Consider the following 23,791-nt stretch of genomic DNA (forward strand, 5'->3'; position numbering starts at 1 on the left):
ATTAGCCTACAAAGCACTGCATTACTCACAGAAGAAAATCATACTTTATCGGGCACGAATAGCTCACATGGATTATTTTGTAGACAGATTAAGTGTGCCTAGGCATGTACAACAGGCAGAATTAAAAAGGGGTTGCATGTGCTCTAAATATATGGACTGTTACACATATTTGTTAATGCATGACTGAGTACATCTTTGGTTACCTTTATATATCTTTCCATGTATGTGTGAATGCTTGAGCATGAAGAACACTGCACATTGAGAACTGGAGCATAATATTTCATGGCAATGGGGAATTGTATTTGGCAAAAATGACAATGGAAAGACAACGGAGCTCGATTTAGAAATCAAACAAGAGCGTCACGTTAGAATTTTTACTAAGGTCATCTAATTTCACAATTTAACGTCCTTAACTAAGTGAGACCATAAACTGGAGATTTTAGCATAGGAGTACACAGGAATTGACCCGTATTTTGAAGCTTTACATGAGCGTATACGCCATTGCCATCTGGGTTACCAAAAAATAGATGCGATGGGGAGTAATGAGTATGACTATGTTTCATTCCATAATTATATAATCCCCTATTTTCAGACATAGTATGGTCAAGATTTACAAAATACTTATTTTTTTCTTTTTTGGCCCCAAATCAAAGACCGAGGCCATAAACAGCAGAAAAGTGCTTACAGAGTTCAAGAAATAAAGTTATTTTCCGGACGTCTCTTTGTAACGACAGCTATTGCCATTTTGTGGTCTTTGGATAGAAACCAAGTTAAAGGCACTTCAATATTGGCTTCATTTTTCTAACCTGTAAGCTACAACCATGTTTTATACAGTCTATGATTTCATGCAAGTTTCAAGCGGTGTTCCGGGGTACTGCTAGTAGCTAGTAACAATTAAACGTTAAATGTTTGGATGGATCCAACATAACAGATGTCTCCTTTCACAAATTTTGTTTACCTATCAACTCAAGTTTGGTTGAGTTGGTTGACCCTTTGGTGCGGAATGTAAATGACGTAGAGTTTGGAAGCAGTGGGAAAAGCCAGCCCAGCTAAGTATGTATCGCCAACTCCACCGGCCATTGTCCTTCAGATGTGAAATCCAATTTAGGGAAAGGGCGTATGCAGTTAATATCAGATTACATTGTAAATGAAGGTTAGTGTTGATTAGTGCCTTTCATTGGAACGTTGATCTCCAATTATTGCAGCCCTGATGTAAGGAGTGGAGGGAGAATGTTGGAGAGAGAAAGATCAAAGTCAAGGGAAAGAAGAGGGGGGAAAAAAACTGATCAGAGAGAGCAGGTGCAGAGAAAGGAGAAAGAAGCGGGATTCCAATAATACAGGAAAACAAGGGGGGCTGGGAGGTCATGCAGTGAGAACAACAAAACAAAACTGTGAACCTATGACAATAACAAAACAGTAGGGGTGCAACCATACTCGTATTGATATTTAACGTTCGATACAGTGCTTTCGGTTTGGTACGCATATGTATCAAACAATACAAAATTTTTAATTTATTTTATCAACTTTTCTTCTGACGATGCTGTCTGTGTTGAGCGCTCAGTGGATCTGCGTTCGACTACTCCGCCTAGGCTGCACTGTCGAGTGCAGATCCACTGAGCGCAGCGCAAGCTAGCAAGACAGAAGCTAAGCTCGTTGCAACATGGCAACTGCCTCAACGCTACCAAACTGAGCCTCCCCCACCCTCATTCAGATCTGGCGTTTGGAACTATTTTGGTTTTCATGTGACGTATGACCCTGATGGTAAGCGCGTCATGGACAAAAGTAAAACAGTATGTCCGATGTGCCACGCAACGCTCAATTGATGGGAACTAGTGCGTTAACGCAGTTAGCTTGTTAACGTGTTGACGCCGTCCAGCCCCACGCACGGGGCGATCCGCGGTAACTCGTTAACGGAGATTTGCGGCATTATGGTGTTAAAGTCATTTTAACGAGAGTGGGAACACAACGAATATGACTGCACATTTACGCCGACATCATCCTAGTGCAAAGACAAGTGGAAGCAGACAAAAACAATCGTTGCACACCTATAAAACAGCCACAAGTCCAAAGTAAGATCTGAAAAGCCTATGGGGATAGATAACCAACAGCGGCCCCCGCCATCAGGATGCGAACCAGTGTCACTGCAGCTATATACAACCATGGCAACAAAGTTTCTCTAGATGTGAATTTTTGAGCTGTGTGTTTGAAAGCATGTAACAGTGAGTGACAACATGCCTAATAGAATTCAAAAGTCTTGCACTCAGTTCTGTGCAAACCTCTTAAATTCCCAGCCGAACTATTTAATTTTTTTCTGCAAATGAAAATGTGAATAAGGGCGGGTAGATTTCTCCTGCGGGTTTAGCTCACATGTATTTCTCGTAGGTGACGCTGAAAGTTTCCACTGAAAATTGCTCTCTCTCCCTCGTGCTCCCTCTCTCTATTTTTCCCCTAACTCTAAGGAGCAGGAGAACACGGTTGTTAAATGTGGAACCATTAGCACAGTCTAGACCTATGTGTCTGGCAGTGCCATGGGGGGGAAGAAATACAGCGCAACACCAGCGCTTTCATAGGAAATTGCCACTTTCTTCCAACGGGGCCCTCTAAATTGTTGTTTAGTAGACGACGCATTGGGAATTAAAAATATTGCCAGTGGCTAGTGCCACATCTCTCAGCTGATGACAGAATGCAGGAAAGGGAGGTACACAAAAAGGAAGGCAAACGAGGGAAAAAAGGCAGTCAGGACTCTATTGAGGGATGCAGAGCGTCGCGCTGAACTTGATGGGGAAACTGAGCTCATTTCCTCCGAGGCACTTTATTGAAATGCAAGGGCAATGCACAAAAACAGATCTATAAAGAGAAACAAAGGCAGGTAAAATTACTTCTAAAGACTTCTCTGTGGAATTTTGAAAGAAAAATATTTCTGGCTCTGTGAAACTGCCTCTCGCACGCGCCCACACACACACACACACACACGCACACGCACACACTCTAAATCTAGGCAATGGAAAACGGGTTCGGTCGAATTATAAATTTAACCAATTTTTGTGGTCTTAAAAACAAGAGAAATAAATAAATAATTTCCTGGATAATTAATTTGAGTCACAACGAGAAAATGGAACCCCACGGAGAATGTTTGAAAACGACAGCTCTGCGGGTATCATCCCCAAAGAACATCTGCATGAATCACACTTTATTACTGTAATTATCAAATGCAAAAAAAGGCAAGCTTTATATCCAGTCGCGCTTCTGCCATGTCGGCAAATTGTTATGTCCACACGCTCACGTTATACTGTTACCACACAGCTATTTAAGTCACAAAACACCAGTTAAGTTATGCTGTATCAGCTTTAAGATTACTTGTGTTATGCATGCTTTGGTCATGGAGACGGCAGCTTCTCTTTATTTGCTGTTCTTCTTCTAGCTCCTATCACAAATTTTTCCACTGTAGACATTTTTGACAAATCAAAATTAGATGCATTTAAATATCTATATGAAACTCATCTTTAAAAAAAAAAAAAAAATCACTATTATCACTTCCTACATGCAAACCTATCATGAACTCCTCTGTATACCAAAGTATTCAAGAGTCAAATGTGAGGCCACCTCCCTGAAATCCTAAAGACTGGCCACAAATTGGGTCATGCAACAGCACAATAATCTCAAACACAGCAGCCAATCTATAACAGAATGGCTGAAAAAAGAAAACAATCAAGGTGTTGCAATGGTCCGAAGTCCAAACCTCAACCCAGCTGGAATGCTGTGGAAAGATCTCAGAGCTCTGCGTAAACGAATTCCCGCAAACCTCAATGAATTAAGCAACGCTTTAAAGAACGTGAACAATGTAAAGACTGATTCTAAATGTAAAATCAGGTGGTTCTAGAAGCTACTGAATCAATGGGTGTGCTTGATTTCTCACAGAACTGCATAGAGTCCCTCTTTCATAAACCCCGCCCCATGGAATAAGTCAGCTTAAAGCCCTTTTCCACTAGTACCTACCTAGATTGGCTTGACGTGACTCGACTCGGATCACCTAATGTGTGTGGGGTCATTATAGCAACACGGTTGAACGTTCTGTGACGTCATTGGTATGCAACATATATACATCACAACAAAGGAGGACGTCGAGGCGATGGTATACCAGCTGCTCGGCAACGAAGAACATGGCTGGATAAAAACAGCACCGTGTGTCCCGAGTCTGACCAAAAGCCACAGACCAAGTTAAAAAAAAAAAAAAATGGCGGTTTTCATTTTTCGTGAAGGAGCTCCCCTCCGATTGCTTGGAACCACGGCCAAGTAGGTACCTAGTACCAGGTACTACAACCTAATGGAAAACCCTAAAAGCGTTGTCATACCGTCCCGAGCCGACCTGAGTAGGTACCAGTGGAAAAACGCTATTACTGTATAGACATGACATGGGGAGTGCTCAATTTTGTAAGCTCATCCTTGGGTTATGCATATATCCTCCTGAGAAGCAGCCGATTCAATGATATCCTCTTTAAGTGATATTTGTTTTTTGTCTATATCTTGTGACTTATTTGAGCTACCCTACTAAGTCCTGACGAACTAAATAAAGGACATCCTGGGCTTTCCACTGATATCTCATGTGTTTGGATAGCCTTTCTACAAAAAAAAGATTCTTCTTTGCTTGGTTCTTTGGAGGATGAATCTCATTTTTACTGATAAATGTGTTATTCAGACCTGAAGTGTGGTACAATAGAGTCACAAAACTCATGTTAGTCTTCTGTGGTTACATAATGGTGGGTTGTAGATTCAATCACAATAAACACAGCGATAGGCAAAAAGAAAGTGGTGAACTTTGGTGGCATTTAATTTTTTGCATGTTGCAGTCTGTGAATGACATTGAGCTCATAGCAACTAAAAGAACATGCAGCAAGACACTAGACTTCATCGTCTCTGAAGTAGCTAGGTGACCTAACATTCACTCATATATTTCCAGTGTTCATAATCATATAGCAGCTTTTGATTTTCTTTTGCACAGTTCTTAAATTTGCATGTTGTTAGTGTGTCCTTTAATGACAGGTCACTTGCTTTCTCCCAGACTGAAAGAACAAGGAAGGCAGACAGGTAGAGAGAGTTGGATAAAAGAGAGGGAGAGGCCACCTGGGAAATTATGGCAGGTGCTGCCGCCGCCTCAAGCATGAAAGTGAAGCTGTCCGACAGTGCAACTGACTGGATCCTTCCCTTCCACGTTCCAAAATAATTAACTCGCACAACCGCCTGCCTCCTCGCTATAATACGCTAACCTGCCTATTGTCTCAGCACACAGAGACAAGGCAAAGCCTACCTCATGACACAGAAGGAGGTGAAACTGATGACAGAGAGGACAGAGACGATGACCGAATAGGAGAAGCTGGCAATTAGGGCAATGCTGTATAGTTAAACATTAGATGACACTTATTGTATTTTCACCTGAGACATTGTGAGTGTCAGTTTTGAATTCAAAATTCTCAATGTCTTCATCTTGACTTAATATCACTGAGATATTATGATCAGCTCTTCATCATGACCGATAAAGACTCTAAACTTCCTCTTTAATATAAAAGCATTGCAACTTTAGCCAACTAAATATCTATTAGAGTAAGAAAAATAGCACCCGTCCTCCATCTGCCTTGCCCGACAATTTCAATATTTTTTGCTAAAGTTGTTTCCTCAGACGTGCCATAATTACCAGGTCAAAAAAAAAAAAAAAAAAAAAGAATCTGAAGAGTGGCGACTGGATATAAGCGCTATAAATCATCGCTACTAGAAATTGGGAAAGACGTCCTGCTGTGATGAGAGACTCTGCTTTGACAGTTTGTGTCTTTAGATGTATGAGTTTCATCAGATGGAATGAAATCATGGCACTTTTAAAGCCCGGTGGGGTTGGGTAAGTTGATAAAAAAATGATCTAATGAGATTATAAATATAAAAAAAGGACTAAACAGAGACACAGTTTTCAAAGTGTGACCCTATATTCATGGCCTTTAATGACACATTGGAACTCAATATTGTAATCTTGTAGTATTAAAAGAAGAATTTTAGGGAAAATATCCCGAGTTCAAGGCCCTGGAATGGAGTTGTATTTGAAGCAAAGAAACAAATGCTGCCAAATCCTTTATAGTTTCTTCTGAGTAAATTAAGGAATAATTGCTTTCTTATCATATCAAAGAGCTAAAGGGAATAATAAGACTGTTGCTTTCTCGGTTTTATCCCGCTGTGTTTATCCTATCCTATCATGAATGATGATTTGAGATGACTCGACTTATAAAGTTATCACAATTCTCGTTTCTGTTTGTCTAATTTTCTCTCATTATGCTTCACAATAAGAGGCTTTTCAGAACACTCTTTATCATCATGCCTCCGAGTGTGAAAAATGCCTGAGTAGACTTAGACTACTTCTACTGATAATAAGTCTTTTGTACTATGAATATAAAATATCCTCCACAACTTCCAAAACACACAAAGCCTAAGCACTCTTGAACAGTTTTTTGCTTTTTATACAAAGTTTTCAAGCATCACTTGGACTGACGGGGCCACTGGAAAGGTTAGACGTTGCTCCATATGCAGTTAAATAAGGGGTGCAGAGTGTCTCGTGTTTGGTAACTTATCTACATGGGGACACTTAAACGGTGAGGAGTCCTCACTTTCATCCCAGAACTATAGATATGCACCAGCAGAGACAGAATGCACATACAGATGGGGTTTTAAATAATACTTGAGAGACACTACACAGCTCCTTTAATCAGCCCTGATTGTCAAACTGCAGGATCTTGTTGATGCCACTCAGTAAATGGATGCTGTAATGTCTAGACCCCAGAAATTCAGGGCTTTGATGTCTAGTAAATGGACTGGGTTCCCAGTAGCATGGAACATTATGAAAATTTAAAAGAGAGGTCATCTGTCTGGTCATTTTCACATGACTGTAGTGCATAATGAGTCTATTTTTCTAAACTGGTAACTGCAGTTGATGCAGGAACCCTAACATGGTGCCAAAATGCAATAAAGATGCTTAAGGTATTTATCTAGTATTTCAAGGCTAATTACCTCAAGAGTTTTTCTGTTATACTTACATCAGACTCATAATAATAATATTAATAATAATAATTGAGTAAAACAACTTAAAATAAAACTATTAAAACAGAAAATCATTACTTTTATTTTATTGCCTTCATGTGTTATTCTACATCTGTTCTGCTTGATTTCTTCCTCACCACCAGCTGGTTGCAGCAGGTGACTGTCCTTCCCTGAGCCTGTTTCTGCAGGAGGTTCCATCCTGTTAAAAGGGAGTTTTTCCTTCTTTTAGTTTGTGCCTTGTGAGCAAAATATAATATGAACATATTTAAGAAAATAAATTAAAAACACTTTTTACTAAACTTTATGTTTCAGTATGTAGGATGATCATCGAGAATCATGTAAATCAACTGGTATTGGTACTACTTGATTTCTGGTATTGTGACCTCCTTCATTTCTTGTGTGGACTACAAAGTGCAGCAACGTTTGCAGCAAAAATGCATGTAAAACTAATTTATATTTAGAAATGTATTTAAACATGGTTCTTAAACACTGAAGTATTTAGCTTAGTTTGTTACACCAATTTGCATAACTAATTATTAAAAAGGTGTTTTTGTTAAAGTGCCACTTTGATTAAACTTTTCAAGCGCTTTAAGTGGAAAGCAACTGATTCAAATATATATGTTGTAGTTTGATGTTTGATGTTACTTTAAATAAATGTTGCTGTTGAGCAATGTGAATTTATGATACTTCAATCACAATTTATGATGCAGCTATTAAACAAAAATGTGTGCACGGTAATAAATGGTTAGCACGGTCTCTGTTTGAATTTGCTTGGACCTGGCGTGTCCTCCGTATGCCTGTGTAGGTTTTCTCTGGTTTCTCTGGAGAAAACGTTCAGTGCAGAACACTGTGCACACTCTTTCATGCATCAACCAGCACTCGTCTGATTGAACATTTTCTCCAGAATCCCCTCCAGGCCCAGGTTCATTTTCAGACGTATAATTACAGACAGCTACAGAGAGGCCTGCCTGTGTGTGTGTGTGTGTGTGTGTGTGTGTGTGTGTGTGTGTGTGTGTGTGTGTGTGTGTGTGTGTGTGTGTGCGTGCGTGTGTGTGGAGAGAGAGTGTGAGAGTGTGCGTGTGTGGTTTCAGAGGCGTCATCGGAGGTCCATAGTTAATCAGCAGGCGACCTGAAGTCTCGGGGATCAGCTCATCGATTCCCTCCTGGGGCAATCAATTCTATCAAAGGCATTACTTAAACTGAACTCAGATCAGAAAGTGGGAGACAAACTGCCCAGAAGAAATCACAAGGACAAAGTAAAGAATGTGACACAAGGCGGTAGAAGGCTGTAAGAAAGGGGGGTATATTCAGTCTATACTTTAGGACAAAGACAAGTGTTCTGAGTGAGAGACAGAAAAAAAAGGAAGATCTTAGTGAAGGAAGATCTTGTTTCTATAGACTGTATCACTCAATTAATGGTAGATCTTTTCGAGATTTTTTTTAATTGTCATATTAAATGCTTTTCTCCAAGACTATCTTCAAAACAGTACGTGAAGTAGATTCATGTATGAAATAGAGTAGGGCGATATGACCAAAAATATTTATCACGATATACATTTGAAAATTTGCGATAACGATATAACTGACGATATAATTGACACTAGACAAAATACTTTACAACTCCACAACTTTATTGGTGCAAAAAACCCCAAAACAGCTGCTTGTTTAAATGAAAATACGTTGATGTTTTTTATGTGCATTAAAGTTATATAAAAATTTAACAGTGCAAATGCAAATTCCTTGCTGACAGTTTAACCAAAAAGCATTTCCAGTGGGAATTGGCCGACATATCCTCAGCATAACCATGTATAATATCCACAAAACTTAAAAAGAGGTTATACACACACAATACGGTAATATTATGTTGAAGCACAGTACGCATCACTCCGCGAGGCTCTTGCCTACAACAGCCGTGATGCTCCAACAATCCATCAAGCGGTGCGGCTTTGTAGCTTAACAAAGTCGTACTAAAACATTTGACAGATTTTCCAGCGCCGTGTACGACATAAAATCGTTTCCAGGTCAGTAAACGCAACCAGAATTCATACATAAGGCACACGGGATTATAAGGGGCACTGGCGATTTTCAGAAAAATCAAAGGATTGATTTTAAGTGTGCCGTATTTTCCAAAAAACACAGTAATAACGACGGCCTGCTAGCATGTGCTACCAAAAATAGTGCTTTGTTGTGTATCTAACGGAAGAAAGCTAAACCAGTTCCACACCACTGAAGTTGCAGCATTTTTACAAACCAATTCTGGTTCATCCGTTTTATTTAATGATCTGCTTTCGCCGCCATGCGTATGAAAACAAAGGCACTGCGCATGCGCGTTTTACCCATATTCTATCGCGATATTTCCTTTTTCTATCGTTGCCCAACATTAAACCGGTATTACCGTGAACGGTATGATATGGCCCAGCCCTAGTATGAAATATGGTTGCTTGTGTAGTCAAGCACTAAAAGAAAACTAGATTAGTCAGAAACACACATTAACGTTTCCAGAAAAATGTTAATACTATTCTGATGTTTGCAAGAAAGCGTATACAGCAAACTTAGACGTTCTATTACTTGCACATAAACTCATCTGGACACACACAGCCATGAGGATCAATGGCTGGGAAAGTTACAGAAGCTCTGACAGTGTCTGACCTTGATTGGATGTAATGAGACTTAACCACAAGTCCACTAATCTGATGAAATGACCTACCGATTCACCTCGTGATGAATACTAAATAAGAGCATCGACGCTAGTTTTATTCACATGCTTATGCCAGTGCGTGCACTTGGATCACTCATAGGCACGTGCATGAATGCACGCACCCACACACATGTCCTTGGCCTATCCCAATCATACTTATTACTTTAAGGATCTTCAAAGAGTCCTTTGATCACCTCTTTGAAAATCATCTTTTAAAAAAAACTGCAAATAGGTGTTAGCCTTTTTGAAAAAGAAGGAAGTGGGAAGTCAAGGCACCACTAGCTAAGATGAATTTCTGTAAAATGCCAGTGATCGCTACTAATAAACAGATAATTCATCTACGTCAAAACTGAAAGCCATCATGCTTTCATGTTGACTACACCCCTTATGCTCTTTTCTTCCAAAACTATCTTAGAGCACGCTTACTATAATAATTTGATACAAATATTTCTCAAGTTTATTTTTTCCCCCACAGATTTATTGAAAGTTACTGACAACTCCAAGACTCAATCTTTGAGGACTCCTGGTCTGTGTTATAAACAACAAATTTCCCACACGTGGGACTAATAAAGGTTATCTTATCTTAAACAGCTTGAACATGTAGTTAACAAACAAGAAAAAGAAAAGTATTCATAAAGTTTAAAGCTATATATAGTAAAAGCCTCTTATATCAAAGAAGTACTTTAACGTCTACCAATTTTACCACAGGCCATTAGCCTCCCATCCAAAAACAAAAAGTAAAGTCTTTAAACACTTGAGCTTCAGTGAGCTTCTGTTTCCACCACACTAACACATACACTATGTAAAGTACTGTGGCTTGTTGGAGGTTGCTGAAGTAACTCTCTTTTTAGGTGTGAAATTGAAGCACACTGTGTTGTTCTCAGACATGCCCGGATTAGTGTTGTTGTTCCGGACAATATGATTTGGCACAAGCATTCCCACTACTATCTTGACGACATCTAGCTTTAGATATACTGAGCCCAGCCCCAGTACTCATGAAGCTCCCTAAGTTTTGGAATCAATGTTTTCAGACATTTACTCTCAGGATTTTTCCTACCATGCTTTTCCCTTCTAGTCAAATTTCCATTGATATGTTTCAATACAGCACTTTGTGAACAACCAGCCTTTCTGGAATTAACTTCTATGGTTTACCCCACACGTCATTTGAACAAGTTTCAAGTTAACAGTCTTGTCCATGATTGAGGTCACATGTACTGAACTAAACTGAGTGATACTCTGTATTTACGTTGTATGAATAGCTGTTTATGCAAACCCAAATTAGATCATTTGAGACACTTGATTACTGATTTTCAGGAATCTGTTATTTTGGCTATATTGATATATATGATGAATATGATGAATGGAGAACTGATGATAGTTTACATTTTTTAATTCAAAGAAACGTATTACTTTTTTAAAAATTGACAATATTCAAACTTTTGAGATGTACTAATTTGTGCAGAGGAACATTTCTCATTATGTTTATTATTATGTGTATTATAAGCATGTTTTGCAACATTATGGCATCACTAATTTGAAGTGAGAAACAAAAATGTTGACATGGACAGCTTATGGTTAACAGTTAAAAAACCTTTGAAATAATATAACATGTATTAAGGAGAGAAGTACAGAATAATGTATTTCATTGTTTATGAGCTGCTGCATTTCCAGAACAGACTCAAATTCAACTGCAGTCATTTTAATAATTACAGGAACACTAATAAAACCTTACATTGCATTTGTCTGTGTAAAATATAACTACATTAGCTGCAATGCACCGTAACTATCAAACAGCTTTACAGTTTCCATTAGGGTTAAAGTGATAATATGTGAACTTGGACAAGATGGGAAAAAAAAGTTTCTAAAATGCACTGCGTGACTGAATATGTAATTTAGAGAAATTTTCTCTCGTGTCATGAGCTACTTAATGAGAACGAGATGAATTTAGGGCTCAGTAATTATTTCTAATTCTCCCTTTGAGGATGCTCAGCAGACATCTTGTCCACTCTTCTGCCATCGAGGGCCTTGATCAAACCTTGTACAAAGGTTCTGAGTCTGCTGCTGAAGCAGACAACAAAAAAGCCACTAAAAGCTATTTTCTGAGGCAATGTGCGAGAAACAGAAGGTTAGCACGGCGGCGTGCAGCAAAATATGACACACTGAAAATGAGTGACCTTGGGAGTATTTTATGCTCAGGGAAGTGTGTGTGTGTGTGTGTGTGTGTGTGTGTGTGTGTGTGTGTGTGTGTGTGTGTGTGTGTGTGCTGACAAAACTGACTTTGCTCACAGTTTTGCCCAGTCAGTGTGGCTGTGCTGCTACTTACTGCAGATTGAATCGGCTTCATCTGAACCGTCTGCGCACTCTACTTCTCCGTCACAGCGCCACCTAGCAGGAAGACACTGTCCATTCTTACAGGTGAAGTCTGTGGCTGCGCACGTCTTCTTCGCTGTGTAGAGAAGAGAAACATTCAACATTATCATATGGCCTCAAGAAAGCATTGTGTCTGCTGATACTCTGATAGTCATCACCACAGTGAATGATTGAACCATCCATTTTCTTAACTGCTTATCCAATTCAGGGTTGCAGGCAAGAGACAGGGTACACTCTGGACAGGTTACCAGTATAACACAGGGCTAAGAGGGAGACAACCATTCATACCTACAGCAAAGTCTGAATAAGCAGTTAACCAAACAATCAAGTCTTTGGACTGTGGGAGGAAGACCGAATATCTGCAGAGAACAAACTCTACACAGAAAGCCCCAGTCACCCGGCAGATCCGATACCACTATTAGACAATATAATTGATATTTATTTGGACATAGTCTCTTAAGCACAGCAAACAATATCTGATTAAAGCTAAAAAAAGGGGAAAAAAAAACAATACTTTAGGAAAGATGTGATGTAGAAGTACGCACCAAGAAAACATGTCAAATGTTTTCACTTAACAAGTCAACAAGGTAATTAAAATTGAACTTTAGTTGAGAGCAATTCTGAGCACCAACTTTCCAGTCCAATTTTAATTTAACCTACAGCAGGCAATGTTTCTACTTAGGCAGTCAGAGCATCAAAGGTGTGTTCAAGTGCAACTTGTATCAGAACACGAGAGGGAATGAGGGTCGTTTGATTAGGTACCCTTTGTTTGTGCGTCTTCTTTGAGGCAGACTTAGTGGGTCAGGAAAATGAGTCTGGTGATCCAATGTGAGATGGGTTTTATTTCTTTCAAATTCAAATAAATAACAGTGTTTCAGGTTGAATGAATGAGAAAAGCACCGGCAGCTTAACCAGGCCTCTTTCTGTAAGGATGTGTTGGATATACTACATGTGCTGTGGGGGTCAGAGGTTTTTCTCCATTTTTAACCACCGCATGATCCACCTTCCAGGCTAACGCTGGCTCTGTGTAGCAGTGATAGCTTACGGAGTCCAAAGGTTTTGTGCAGTCACTTTCTCCAAGCAAATGGAAAATTGAAGCACTTGGGTCTGTCACGGGAAAAGGTAAAAAAAAAAAAAAAAAAAATCTCTCCCTGACAGTGAGAGCCAGTGAACAAGAGAAAGCACTCGCCTGGCATGTTAGCGATGCCTTGGCTCACCATGATGAAATATATTGGGGGAAGGAGGTGGAGGGGGTTGACAAATGGCAAGAAAGTGTGCGAGTGTGAACAGCACTGTGCGTTTGGTGGTGTGTAGGTCAGCGTGATTTTATTCTGACAAGTGCATTTTTTTCATATGCACCACATACCTGATCTGCTGGGAACACAGGTTAGATATGAATACTGTGTGGACATACAGTAGTCTAACTGAATCCTAGCTGACTAAAGAAAACTAGCAAAAGTTTAAAAAGAAAATGGGGGGTTAAATGCGGTAGAGCAAAAAACAAACACCAATAGCTTAGTTTAACCTTAATGGAACGAGATACAGTGGGGCAAAAAAGTATTTAGTCAGCCACCGATTGTGCAAGTTCCCCCACCTAAAATGATGACAGAGGTCAGTAATTTGCACCAGAGCTACACTTCAACTGTGAGAGACAGAATGTGAAAAAAAAAATATCCATGAATCCACATGGTAGGATTTGTAAAGAATTTATTCGTAAATCAGGGTGGAAAATAAGTATTTGGTCAATAACAAAAATACAACTCAATACTTTGTAACATAACCTTTGTTGGCAATAACAGAGGTCAAACGTTTACTATAGGTCTTTACCAGGTTTGCACACACAGTAGCTGGTATTTTGGTCCATTCCTCCATGCAGATCTTCTCGAGAGCAGTGATGTTTTGGGGCTGTCGCCGAGCAACACGGACTTTCAACTCCCGCCACAGATTTTCTATGGGGTTGAGGTCTGGAGACTGGCTAGGCCACTCCAGGACTTTCAAATGCTTCTTACGGAGCCACTCCTTTGTTGCCCGGGCGGTGTGTTTTGGATCATTGTCATGTTGGAAGACCCAGCCTCGTTTCATCTTCAAAGTTCTCACTGATGGAAGGAGGTTTTGGCTCAAAATCTCACGATACGTGGCCCCATTCATTCTGTCCTTAACACGGATCAGTCGTCCTGTCCCCTTGGCAGAAAAACAGCCCCATAGCATGATGTTTCCACCCCCATGCTTCACAGTAGGTATGGTGTTCTTGGGATGCAACTCAGTATTCTTCTTCCTCCAAACACGACGAGTTGAGTTTATACCAAAAAGTTCTACTTTGGTTTCATCTGACCACATGACATTCTCCCAATACTCTGCTGTATCATCCATGTGCTCTCTGGCAAACTTCAGACGGGCCTGGACATGCACTGGCTTCAGCAGCGGAACACGTCTGGCACTGCGGGATTTGATTCCCTGCCGTTGTAGTGTGTTACTGATGGTGACCTTTGTTACTTTGGTCCCAGCTCTCTGCAGGTCATTCACCAGGTCCCCCCGTGTGGTTCTGGGATCTTTGCTCACCGTTCTCATGATCATTTTGACCCCACGGGATGAGATCTTGCGTGGAGCCCCAGATCGAGGGAGATTATCAGTGGTCTTGTATGTCTTCCATTTTCTGATGATTGCTCCCACAGTTGATTTTTTTCACACCAAGCTGCTTGCCTATTGTAGATTCACTCTTCCCAGTCTGGTGCAGGTCTACAATACTTTTCCTGGTGTCCTTCGAAAGCTCTTTGGTCTTGGCCATGGCAGAGTTTGGAGTCTGACTGTTTGAGGCTGTGGACAGGTGTCTTTTATACAGATGATGAGTTCAAACAGGTGCCATTCATACAGGTAACGCGTGGGGGACAGAAAAGCTTCTTACAGAAGACGTTACAGGTCTGTGAGAGCCAGAGATTTTCCTTGTTTGAGGTGACCAAATACTTATTTTCCACCCTGATTTACGAATAAATTCTTTACAAATCCTACCATGTGAATTCATGGATTTTTTTTTCACATTCTGTCTCTCACAGTTGAAGTGTAGCTCTGGTGCAAATTACTGACCTCTGTCATCATTTTAAGTGGGGGAACTTGCACAATCGGTGGCTGACTAAATACTTTTTTGCCCCACTGTATATAGCAAATCAGGATTTTGTCAAAATTGTGAACACAACTGAGGCCACAATTTAGTTGTTTGGACACCATATTATTAGGAGAAAGGGTTTGGTGTGTGTGTGTGTGTGTGTGTGTGTGTGTGTGTGTGTGTGTGTGTGTGTGTGTGTGTGTGTGTCTCTATGGTATCAACAAAAGCAGAGTAACAACTGAAAGCCCAAAGGAAAGCTATAATAAAGAAGCACACACTATGGAAAAGAGCATTAGTGGGGACTAATGCATTCTAAATGTGTACGTACAATTACTTAAATGACATGATAATGTATGGCAAATTGAAGAAAAGTCAGACAACCATTTGCTCGCACGCTCACCTGTACAGCATTCATACCAAGTATAGAAAAAAGGGAGTTTAGGGACATGTTGTGCAATAGATTGAAGAAGGTGTAGGCATAGAATAAATGAAAAAGAGCATATCTCTTGGGATTCCAGACTAGTCAGAGCCAGAGACAAAAGTAAATAGAAAGAGAAAGAGAAGAGAGGAGAGACTATAGGGGCAGAGAAAGAAAAGACAAGAGGGATACAGGCTGTTGAGGTGGGGTCTTGTGCAATGGCATCACTCTTCACAACAGACCACATAAATCCTTTTCCTTCCAACCAGCATGTTAACATAAATACCACCTCTTCCACTTTACCCTCCTTGTTTTTGTCTTTCCCTCCATCTCCACCTACAGCCTGATAAAACACCGGCCACAGTGTATACACCAGAATATTCCTTCATCTTCACAATACATCTGTGCTCATAGCACAACACAGTCATTTTCAGCATAAGACTGCCTAATTCGGATAAAGATAAATATTGGTTCAGGTGAAAGACTTACAAGCAGGAGTTAAAGTGGGATTTGACAGATGATGAAACCCTAGGATTGGATGTAGCAGCGCAGCACAGAAAAAATAATAACTTATAAGTAAATTAGTTTTCATTAGGCTGCGATACTACTCAGATATTCATTGATCTTTGGGTTTAGCAGACTGAATTCATCAAGATATGAGTAGATGTTTCACAAGCTGTATCCCCGTGTCCTGATCCACACAAGAAGCTAGTAGAAAAGGTAGAATTCAACGAGTGAGCTTCATCACTTTAAACTGATGCCGTGATGCAACTTCAAACTGACCATGAACGCCGTGTCTGCTCTGAACCAACATAGTTGATCATTAGAAGTTTAAACTAACCAGTTTAGCTAGCACCAACTCTACCAAACTGACAGTTTGTTTCATGCAAGCTTGAATAAGACAAAATTAGTATTAATGTACTTTAATTTTAGCTTTGTAGGTTTTCACATGAACATTACGCTATTTCAGATCGACAAAACAACCCTTGTTTACAACATATAATACAAGAGTTTTTGTAAAACTTAAGTATCAGTTAACTAATTTTCTTCTTATCTTAAGTATGAAAATGAAAATATAATTTCCCTGATGCCTTCCTTCTTGTTTTGCTGGGCAGAAATCATTTTCAATGATAGCACTCTTACACATCCCGGTTTACACTGGATACAGGTTTTTTTTTTTTAACCCCCCCCCCACAAAGAAATGTGTTTTGTAGAGAATACTGGACATTTTAATTGTTCTGGGGGAAGAAAGTCAGCAACTAATCTTCAGAAAGGGGTTGTGAAAACATAGAAACTTCAATAAAATATATCGTAACTAGACAATACCATTCATCTTGACATTTAAGGTTCTAAATAAAATTTCACACGCACAGGTCTACGGCAGAACAGTCAGAAAACTGTAACAAAATAAAAATTCAAATTAAAAACTCAGTTTTCAGCAACAGGCTCAAAAACTGACACTAAGAATAAAAAAATACCACTACACATCAAAAAGACTTTTGAATTTCACTTCTTCCATTACACACAGTAGAACTCCTTTAGTTAATGACTATGGAAGGAGCTTAATAGCTGTAAAAGCATGCATATATTATTTTAGAACCAGCTAGGAAAACATCTACACATCCTCCTAAGAGTTGCTGATACACACACAAACTGCTGCTTACATTTACATTCTGATGCGCCAAGACCTGTCATATACAGATGCCATCCATATGGAACAGCCTAAACCTGCCTTATGATAAGGTTATTTTGAGAGAGTGAATAATGTGCAGTGGAAAACTACTACAGACATATTATGCAAATATACCCATGCATACCTACCAACAAACCCTCATCCTAGATGTCAAAAATCTGATTTTAGTTTACTGTCAAAAACAAAAACACACCAATAACTCACACATAATAGGATTTAATTAAAAAACTATAAATACATCAAGGATGTTCTATGTTGTATCAACATACTGCTTTTGGGAACAACTTTTTAATCCTCTGAGATCCCCCAAAAATGTATGGTGTGAAGTAAAAACCTATTAACATTGAACGGTCACACTTGAATGATCAGTATTAGGAGGCCTTACATTAATACTGTTAGAGCCCAACCAATACAGGATTTTGAAATTGTTGAGCAGTAAAGACTCCAACAACCCCTTCCCTTGTTATTTTGGTTCCCACATTTAAGAGAGCAATGGTGAATGAATGTGCAATTTCCACACTGAAGTAAGGCGGTTAGGGCAGTGATCTTATAAAGAAACTAGAGTTTCTTCATAATGACAGTAGACTAGTAAATGAATGCCAATTAATTGAGACATATTTCAGAAAACACATGTATGTTTCTTAAGACCTCTCAGGCTAACCATTTCCTTTTTTTGTGGAGAAAAAGAAAAAAGGTGTTTCTGATTTTACTGGGCTGGCCTCATCCACATTTAACCTGGGTACATGTGTCCCATAACTTAAATTACTTGGACGCCCCAATGTACATGGTACCAGAAAAAGTGCTCAAGGATGCAGCTACTGCACAAGCTATGGCATTCAACTAACGGCACACTCTGGAGACCTCCATGATCAATGAGTGACTAAGCTGCCCTATCGACATTCATACAGTCTACATTCTGTCCATACAAAGCACATACAACGGATTCCTCTCCATATACTCCTGACAACATGGTTTGAGACACTATAGTTTGCCCTGAGAAAAGGTAAAGGTCAGCTCCTGCCTTGAAGTAATTCAAATAACAGACTCCATTACACACACACAAACACAAAGAGGGACAGCAGAATGTAAATTAAACATCCAGCAGCTACAACAGAGGCATAGCTGTGTCACCTCTAATAAGGACCTGTTGACTCCATCCCTGAAATGTTGATTTGCAATGGCAACAATGGCATGAAACAGACAACAGCGCTGTGGTGAGATAACTTTCCATCCTTTAATTAGAGGTAGTGACAGTTTTGAATCGGGTTTTAAGCACCCTGAATAAACTAGCTTTGGACTTCTACACTGCTTTGCCATTCGGTAGTCCTTAAAGTTAAAGCTTCAGTCTTTAAAAATGTGAAGCAATTTTCACGTTACTATTTTTTTATTGCTATAAATGAAGCTTTTTTTTTTTTTTTTTTAAATTCTCCCTCATGAACACGTGCTCATGATTAGAAAGATACCAATGTCATGATAGCAGAAATTTGTAGTTGGCAACAATATCAGTAGAATTTTTTATTATCATGAATTTGTTTTGTTTTTTTATTTAAAATGATTGTGTATTTAAATTGTTAACTTGATATTTTGTTGATAGGACACAAACGAAAATATGAAGGACGGTTGCCAAGTAACCTACAAGCTATAACCTTATTACAGTACATGCTAGCATAAGCATTTGTACAACTTTAGACAAACAAATAAATTAACCTATGGGACATAGCTGGTTTTGCAGTGGCAGTGCCAGCTGTCTCAAAAAACCTGCAACTTGCATTTCACGATAAAATAAGATACTTTAGATACATTTAATTGAAACTCATTCACCTTTAATTCTTTAAAACGATCTGGATGCCGGTCTCCCTAACCCTTGTCACAATCTTCCACATCTAATTTCTGTTGTGCCGTGTACAGTTCTTCCAGCGTATTACAAGCATCGGTTCTGTTGACTTCCCTACACATTACAAATGGACCAAGCAAGCAACTGCACTATTTCCAATGGACATCTATATCATGACTATTAATCCTGCAGATTATTTTAAAGAATGATACGAAGAACTGGCTTCATTGTTTAGAGTCAGATATGTCCTTTTTTTTTTTTACGCTGATGCCTATGGTTATTTCATAAAGTTGGGATAATAATGTGTTTGAAAGTAGCAACCATCTGGATTGGCCCTGCGAGTTGCAGTAAATTAACTGATATTAGTGAATCATTAGGTATCTCCAGTACCAGGGTCAATATCGGTATAGCAGTGCACTCATGGAGGGACCTTTCATTGGTTTTAGGGCTCAGCATCAGCCTAACATGGGTTTCTACTGGCTTAGCTACACTTTTCCTTTCCTCCAAGGCTATTTGTGTGGAGTGCACAGTATTTCATCACACATTAAGCAGCTCATTCAGAGAACCGTCGTTGGGAAAATTTTCCAGAAAGAAGTTCCTGCAGGTAATCTCTTTTGATCTCTTTTTTATGCATAAAGTCACACAACACAGTCTTTGCCCTGCACCTTGTGCCTGAGCTTTCTCCAAATCCTGCTTTTATTTAGCTGGACCTGATATTTAAGCTAGTGCTTAATTATGTGAACAAATAAATAAATAAATTACATTTGATGTTGAGACAAATTCGGTTTAAAATATCCCAGTAAGAATTTACCAAACCCACTCAGTCTGTTCTTCTAGCGAGGAAGGCCAGACTAAATACCAGGGTAACCATGTTGCATCATCAGTCATTCTATTACAGAGACTCAGCTCAAACTGTGTGCAGATAATTTGCATGTTACACAAAAGCTCATTTGAATAACTAAACCGACAAGAAATGTGTGACAGACGTAGACACAGAACTTCACCACTAAGTGTTTGAAGCAGCTTGTGCAGTCATCGCAGCAGTGTAAAAGAAAAATCCTGGGAAACGTCGAACAAAGAACGGCTGTGTAAACTGATGATTAGCCTATGAAAATTAACTCGCTTCCCCCGCAACCTGTTAGTTGGAGTTAATTTCTTGCTCACTGTATTTACTTGCCACATTATTCATTTTCTTAACTTAAAATTCTACAATAGGAAAGTTTCTGCCCGCCCCCGTTTTTTTTCCCTTTCTTTTTTTTAATCCCTGGCTGTCCCAGAGATAATCTTAAAGCACAACCTATGTACTACGCAGTAGAGTACAAACCCTCTTGTAAAAGGACAGAAGGGAGGAAAAAAAATTAGAGACAAAAGGAGCAAGAGGAGCGAGATGAAGTGTGGGAGAAAGAGGAGAGGAAATGGATGGTCCTCTACATTGTTGTGATCGGCTAAAGAGCTAAAGAACGGAGCATGTCAGGAGAGCGAGAGAGGCTCTAAATCAGTGAGCGGAGGTGAAAACCACAAACGTAAGGGAGCGCACATTACTCAAAGAAATATATGTGAGTGTGTGAGCAAGAAACAAAGACGGCAATGGAGTAAAGCAGAAAAATGTTGGTCTTTTGAGGAGATTAAAGGCCTATCAAGCTTCCCTAAGCTGCAGACAGAGATGTAGCGGCGAAAATACCAGGATAAAATGACAACCATTTTTAAATTATCCTACTTATTAAAAACTAAAAAGGAAACTCAACTGGAAGCAACACCTTTAGGTATAACTGCAAAATTGAAGTATTGAAAAAGTATATCAATGCTAAACCACATTAACTCTAGTTTCAAACAGCAGCCACAATTTGCAGCAATCATCACCGTTACCAAAAATGCTGCGAGTGTAACACTCTAAAGCCTAAAGGCAAGGCCAATAATCTAAGGAAGTGCGCTTGCATGTGTGCATGTGTGTGTGTACATGGCCATGAGACTGATGCACGCACTACAAAGGCCAGAGATGTGAAGAGAACTCATGGACTTGCAACTCAGACAGCTGGCCAGATCAAATACGCCATATATTATTGCTCCTCTCACCACATCAAATACCACCTACCAGTTGAAAGAAGCTTGTTTTTGATCTCCCTCTCTGGACACAGGAGAGTCGGGCCTATAGGGCAAGACGTTGGCTCTGGATTTATTTATTTTTTTGGGGGGGTACAAAAACAAGAGAATAAATAATGCAGAACACCAGAGGTGAGAAGAGTTGGGCAGGGTACCTGGGTGACACTTGCACTGTGTGGTATTAAGAAAGCCTCTGAAGTTGAGCGTGGTAAAGATGAAAGAGACCGCTGCAGCAGCGGACAGTTGGAGAGCATTTCCCAGTGACCTGAGGTGCATGCATGCGCCGTTATCTTCATCATATGCAACACCTAGCTGCTTCTCTGTAAAACAGGTTTATATATGTAGGTGAACATATTTTTAAAATGAAATGAAAAAAGAAAGAGGCACACCTAACTACCCAGACCTCTTATGAGATTTTAACAGATAGTTTCTATTTTACCCTGCACAACTTTTCTGATATTTACGGTAAGGTTATTTTAACCTGGGCTGCCTTTTCCTTTGTCTTTACGGTAGTCCAAGTATGTACACAGGACACACAGTTGTTTGCATTGTAACTTTACACGTCAAATGTAGCTGAGGAAAAACAAGAAGAGGAGAAACTCAAACTACACCATTTTCAAAAGCTCTATTTTTTATTTTACTTTTTAGATTTTATTATTTAAATGTATAATAAACATTGTTGAATTACTGCTGAATTGTACTTTCTTTGTTTTATTTGACAGCCAGCTGTTGACTATATACAGACACTGATACAAATTCAAGATGTAGTGCATATTGTGTGAGGTTTTCTTTGTTTTTTTTTTAACTGGACATCATATTTTAGTTGAATACCTCTGCCGCTGCTTGTAATGTAGCCTAGAAATTACACTATAAATATATATTAGTGTCACAAGCATCATATAGGATATGTTCAAGGACCAATTCCAAAATAGGAAGCAATAATGTCAGGAAAGCTAAGGCGCATTATAGAAGAAACGCCAGTGCAGTTTCCCCTCATATTCAACTGCTTCCCGGAGGTTAATCTCTCATCGGTGTTTGTCTGCATGAGCGTGTGTGCCCATGAATCTGTTTATACCTCTACTTAAAATAAGTACACAGGTACAGCCTTAAGACAAAAGCTTGGACCGCATTCTCTCTGTTCAAAGCTTCCAGAGAAATATGAAGAGTCTTTTATGAGAATCGCTTTGCTGTGACGAGGATTAGCATTAAGAGGAGCTCATGAAGAGAGGCTGTGGTGCGGAATAATGACGCAACTTTTACTATTTAGTTTTAAGGCAGTGTGAAAGCAGAATTACCTTAGTGTGAACAAATGCACAAAGCATCGCCACAGGAAACACACTCTCACACACGCACACACTTCAAGGATCCTCTTTGTCTAGTAGCGGTCTCTTTGCTTACATTGACAAGCACAATTAAAGTTGTGTTTTTGGCATTGAGCAAATATTAATGCTATCAAATTACTACTAAAGTCCGGTTTCTGTTTTTCCACCCGTTTGACATTGAGTGAAAATGTTGCATATAAACAGGTCTTTAAACTCAAGAAACCAATTATAAGAATTCTCTTACTGACTGGTTTTATGCGTCCACTTTATTTGATCTAACAGAGTAATCCTTCCTCTTTGTATGCACAACACAAGCCTGTGTCTCCCATCTAGAAAAAAGCAGCAACTTTATCACGTTTTCTCCCGTCTCCCTGCTACTTGACCTTGGCTAACGCTAATGCGTGCCTGAGCCAATAAGTGTGTTAATATGCATACAGGTGTGTGGTCCACTTTAGTCTTAAATCATGCTAAAATGATGCTAGTGGCCACTCCAGCCCCAAGATGTCTAGCTCAACTTTTACTCTCCCCCAAATAGAGGGACTATGTAATCAGTTCCTTTGTTTGTTAGCAGTCTAGTGTCCATAGTTTTCAACATATCACTTTTTAAATTTTGTGTGATTGTAGACACCGTTAACCACAAAACTGTACAACAAATGTTTACATTTTTTCCAATACAATGCACTACAGCAGCACAACGATGCCTTAAAGTTTGGCAAAAATCACACACTACAGGACACACTATGGCTTATAAAAGCCAAAGATTTCAGCCCATTCTGCTACAATCATATGGGTAAAGATAATAAAATACATCCTTTTAATATGGAAGGCTTCAAGGTCATAGGTCAAAGGTCAGGGTCACTTGAATTAGGAAAAAGCTTTACTTTCCATTAGATCATCTCCTAACTTTAAAGCAATATATTAGTCACTGGGGCAACATAACATTGAGCTCTTTGTAACATTTTTTGTTTCGATAAAAATTTGAGGACACAAAAAGAATACACTACACTCGATCTGAAACTGAGGGTCCTTACTCTGATATTATCCAGTATTGTGTGCTTAAAATGGTAGACATCACACACACTTTTACAGCATTACAGCTTTAATGCCCCAGCTTTGACAATTACCAATCATCTGGTCTGTATTTTCTCCATCTGGCTAAAGAGAAGGAAATAAAAAATATCT

The 23,791-nt window shown here is 39.3% G+C and overlaps 1 protein-coding gene across 3 annotated transcripts in view; it reads right to left on the bottom strand.

Annotated features, from left to right (window-relative positions):
• Nucleotides 1-23,791, bottom strand: part of lrp8 (low density lipoprotein receptor-related protein 8, apolipoprotein e receptor) — a 191,447-nt gene that overhangs the window by 77,744 nt on the left and 89,912 nt on the right. For all 3 annotated transcript variants that reach the window (XM_085250986.1, XM_085250985.1, XM_085250987.1), the window contains exon 3: nucleotides 12,096-12,218. In XM_085250986.1, coding sequence (XP_085107112.1) covers nucleotides 12,096-12,218 — 123 coding nt within the window. The remainder of the gene's footprint in view (nucleotides 1-12,095; nucleotides 12,219-23,791) is intronic.

This window comes from Mchenga conophoros, linkage group LG17 (assembly GCF_057382185.1).
Source record: "Mchenga conophoros isolate Kocher_MC1m ecotype Shallow Benthic linkage group LG17, M_conophoros_male_GT1.1, whole genome shotgun sequence".
Classification (NCBI taxonomy): domain Eukaryota; kingdom Metazoa; phylum Chordata; class Actinopteri; order Cichliformes; family Cichlidae; genus Mchenga; species Mchenga conophoros.